Below are 3,838 nucleotides of genomic sequence, written 5' to 3'. Positions count from 1 at the left end.
AGTTTCAGAGGTTTGTCTTATCGTCGAACCAAACGCGAATCCCGAAGATATGCAATATGATTGCGCCATCGAGAGTAGGAGAATGCTACCGGGAGAAATTGAAAAATAATACAAATGATTCAAACTGGCATTTTAATAAACTCCTGCAAAATTCACATATTAATTTCTCGAAATTAAGAAAATCACAAACCTATATTTACGCGTAAATGCCGCTAACATCTCCCACGGTCAGGGTAGTATTTTTTCCTTTCTTTTTTCTCTTTTAATTTTTTGCGAGTTAAAAACATCGCCACAAACTTAATAACGACAAATTTTGAGAGATTTTCGCGAATTCTCTCAGAAGTGAGTACGTTAATTCGCTGAGTACAACTGTTTATCAGGTTACTTTGAGGCTGTGCCTAGTGTTCTGAAACAAACTCACTCCACAGGCAGCATCATTTGTTTTCCTGGGCTATGCAGCTTCTGATATAGTTTAATTAAAGCATTGGCATTCCTGTATAAATGACATCAGTTGCTCAATAAGGTCTTTTTCCCTGTCTCTTGATTTAAATGGTATTTCATAAAACGACAAGATTTCTTTGAGCATTGCTACATTAAAAAGACTAAGCTTATTCTCCTTTGCGCACTCTCACAGATTAAAGGCATCATAGGACAGAGGGTGCTGCGGCTTTAGTTCATTAAGGATGTGTTCCATCAGCCGTTGGCGTTCAGCTTCTTCTTCCTCTAGGGACAGTTCCTTCGGATTTTGCTCGATTTCTGAGGGTGTTCGTTGCCTTTTTCTGTTTGCTGTAAGGCGAGAGAAAAACCCCTGCACTTGGCTCTTGGTAAAGCCACCCGTCTCGTTCAAACAACCTATTGTTCTGCTCGTCTCTAGCCTTTCGCATATAATTTGAAACTTGCTGAGGGTCAGCTTTTAGCCCTGATTGTTCGCCTAGATCAAACTTTGCTGTTAGATAATTCCTAACTTTGCCATTGAATCTAGTGGATCCTGCTCCTGGCTTGGGTAGGGCCCAGCCCATACTGACAGTGTTTACTGGGGGCATTGAATCACGTACAATCTGGTGGGTACTAGTTTCGCACTGTGGTTCATCAGTGATGCTGACTGACGTAGTAATCCTCTCCGCCCAATCTCTACGGAGTTTTTCATATACTGCTTCTGACAGCCTTTCATACTTCACACAACGTTCAAATGTAAACTGAAAACGTTTGGAAACTCTTCACGCATCCAGGCTCCGAACATTCAAACATGACCATCTTTGAATCGTCCAAATCATCGTCTTCATTTGAACCCTCTGTTCCAGGAACTGTGTATTCATACACACATGCATTGTGAAAAGGGAAGAACTCCTTACTTACAACGAGAGCGGTGTCCCCTTGGTCATTTGAAACTAGCTGGTCGTAAGAAATCTCCTTGCCACGTCCTATTCCGTACGACCCCCACGCACGTATAATTTTTTCCCCAAACTGTATGTTGTGTAGCTTGCTAAAACTATCTATCTTGTTCACTTCTAAGGTTCTCTTAGACTCTTCAACTTCGCATACGCACGCGGATGTACCTTTCACTGGTTTCTCAGAGAGCGCCTTTCTCATGTCTCCCGCAGTTAGAATGTCGTGTCCTTCGTTGCAGAAACGTCGGATGCATGTTTGCATTGGGTACAGGATACCATCACACACATCCTTGCCATACTGTGGCTCTGAAAAGTCATACCGGAAGACTTCAATACCTGCCGCTGACCGATGCCTCTTGCTGCGGCAATGACATAATTATTATAATAACAGCCAGCTTAATCGGACCTTAGGTAAACTTGAGTGATGTGGGGCTTCTTGGTTTTAATTTCTTTTAGTGTACTCTCTATGATGGAACACACGGCGAACCAATCCTGCTGACATGTGTCAAACAGATGGGCATAGGACTGCAGTTCTAGTTTTCCTTTGTGGTTTATATCACTTTTTATCACTGTCGGGATGTGCCAACTCATTCCTCTCTTGCCGAACCAATCGGACTGCTTCTCACGAAATCTATGCTGGATAAATTTCATTGCCCGGTCCATTATGACTAATGCACAGTCTTGACTGGTGCTTATCATCTTCAGCTGATCTTGCCTTGCTGCTTCCTGGTTTATGGAGCGAACAATGTGAGCCTTCCACTGCAAAATGTCGGTTTTTGCCAGCTTGAAGTCATAGAGGAGATCATCTCGTTGATCGCTGCTGTAAGGTCTCCAAGACGGTCCTCGAATTTTGTCTTCGACTTCATCAAGGACATTTCGCAGATTTTTACACTCCTTAGAGTTTTCTGTGTGTTGGTGGGAACAATTTTCCTGGAAGTCGAGATCTTGTTCATCCCTAAGAGCAAGCTTACGGCAATGATCAGGACATACTTCCTCCTCTGGATTGCAATGAACGCGAAAATCAGTCTTCAAATAGCGTTTTGCTTTCTTCAGCCTTTCTTTGACTTCAGCGCCCCATTGCCTTTTCATTCCCCCTTTCTCTAAGTCTTCGACTATCATTTTAATTTTATGGAAGCCAGCTGAACCATCAGCAGCAGTGTTGTCGAGGCCTTGCAATGACTTTCTCTGTGAGGCTTCTCTGACTTCAAGAGTCTTGAATAAAGTGGAGCGACCTAAAGGTTCAAACGTCTCCTCTTGACAGAATTGCATGCACTGGCTAATCATTGCAGAGCGTGTCACTGTACGCACGAAGTTTGGTATCTCAATGGTGTCACCACTGTCTAACTGCAGCGACCTAGTTCCGTAAGACACGTCCTGGTAAAAATATGGACGATTAATGAACTCGATAAAATGGTCCACTTTACTCATATCAATGCGCACACGATGATGTTTCTTCTTCTCAGGCACTCTTCCAGGACCTATTGTTATTGCATGACACCGCGCTCTTTGTATCTGACGAGTTGACAATTTATCGTATGGTGAGTGAAGTTTCTTTAACGTGCTAATCGAATACTTATAGGCATAAAGGCTTAGAATTTGCGTTTTGGTGCCTTTGGCCTCAGCATTCCTGTAAGCGGTCATCAAAGCTTTCAGCAGGTCATCGGCTACTACTTTATCATTCTTTTCTTCACCTGGAGATACCAAGGCATGAAAAAGCCGCTTGCCGTCGTTTGGGGCTATCACATCGCATACCAGCATGCAGTCTTCAGCTGCCTTGTGGATGCAGTATTGTCGTTGTGCTGCAGTGCTTTCATCCCATGAGTCCAGTTGTGAAGTTAGTGGTAGTCGCGTGCAAGTAATATTGCTGGCAATTTTTTCCATCGCTGCGTTGTAAGTGCTGAGAGTTTCTGTGTCGGTGCTCTGAAGAGAGGTTGCTTGAGCACTCCCTGGACCCCAGCCGGGACTAGAGCAACGCTTTGGAGTGAGAAAATGAAGGAATGGAGTGGTCTCCATTTCGGCTGAATGTGCTTGTATAGCAGCTTTCGCATCCGATCTGGCTGGTCTGAGAGATAAGACAGTCTCACTAACAACGGGAAAGGTAAACGGGCATTTCTGAACATGCTTTATCAGCTATAATGCCTCTTTTTACTGAAAGATTCAGTACAACGGAAAGGCATGTATAGGGGTTAATTTGCGAAAAAAAGAAGGGTTTCATCTTTTATCCAGCAGTTTTGTTTTCATATTAAGTTTATTCCACAGCTACTAACACATTATTTTTCTGAGTTCCCTGCCTAGTTGATGTGGCATGCACAAGCTAAATACATAGTGAGAAAAGTACGGAATCTCAGGGACAATAAATAGATCCAACAAACCTTTCAGAAACTGCTCCCTCTTGGTCTTGTGAACCTTCGGCAGAACCCCGCCATCTTAAACTCAACAATCGTTCAGCA

The 3,838-nt window shown here is 43.3% G+C and overlaps 1 protein-coding gene across 1 annotated transcript; it reads right to left on the bottom strand.

Moving 5' to 3' along the window:
• Positions 1-1,784: 1,784 nt before the first annotated feature.
• Positions 1,785-3,401, bottom strand: LOC148723519 (uncharacterized). The gene has a single exon (XM_088734449.1). The coding sequence runs from the start codon at positions 3,399-3,401 to the stop codon at positions 1,785-1,787; it is 1,617 nt and encodes a 538-aa protein (XP_088590575.1).
• Between the last annotated feature and the right edge of the window lie 437 nt (positions 3,402-3,838).

This window comes from Stylophora pistillata, chromosome 9 (assembly GCF_964205215.1).
Source record: "Stylophora pistillata chromosome 9, jaStyPist1.2, whole genome shotgun sequence".
Taxonomy (NCBI): Eukaryota; Metazoa; Cnidaria; class Anthozoa; order Scleractinia; family Pocilloporidae; genus Stylophora; species Stylophora pistillata.
Note: the sequence above shows the minus strand (reverse complement) of the source record. Positions and strands in the feature narration are given on the sequence as shown.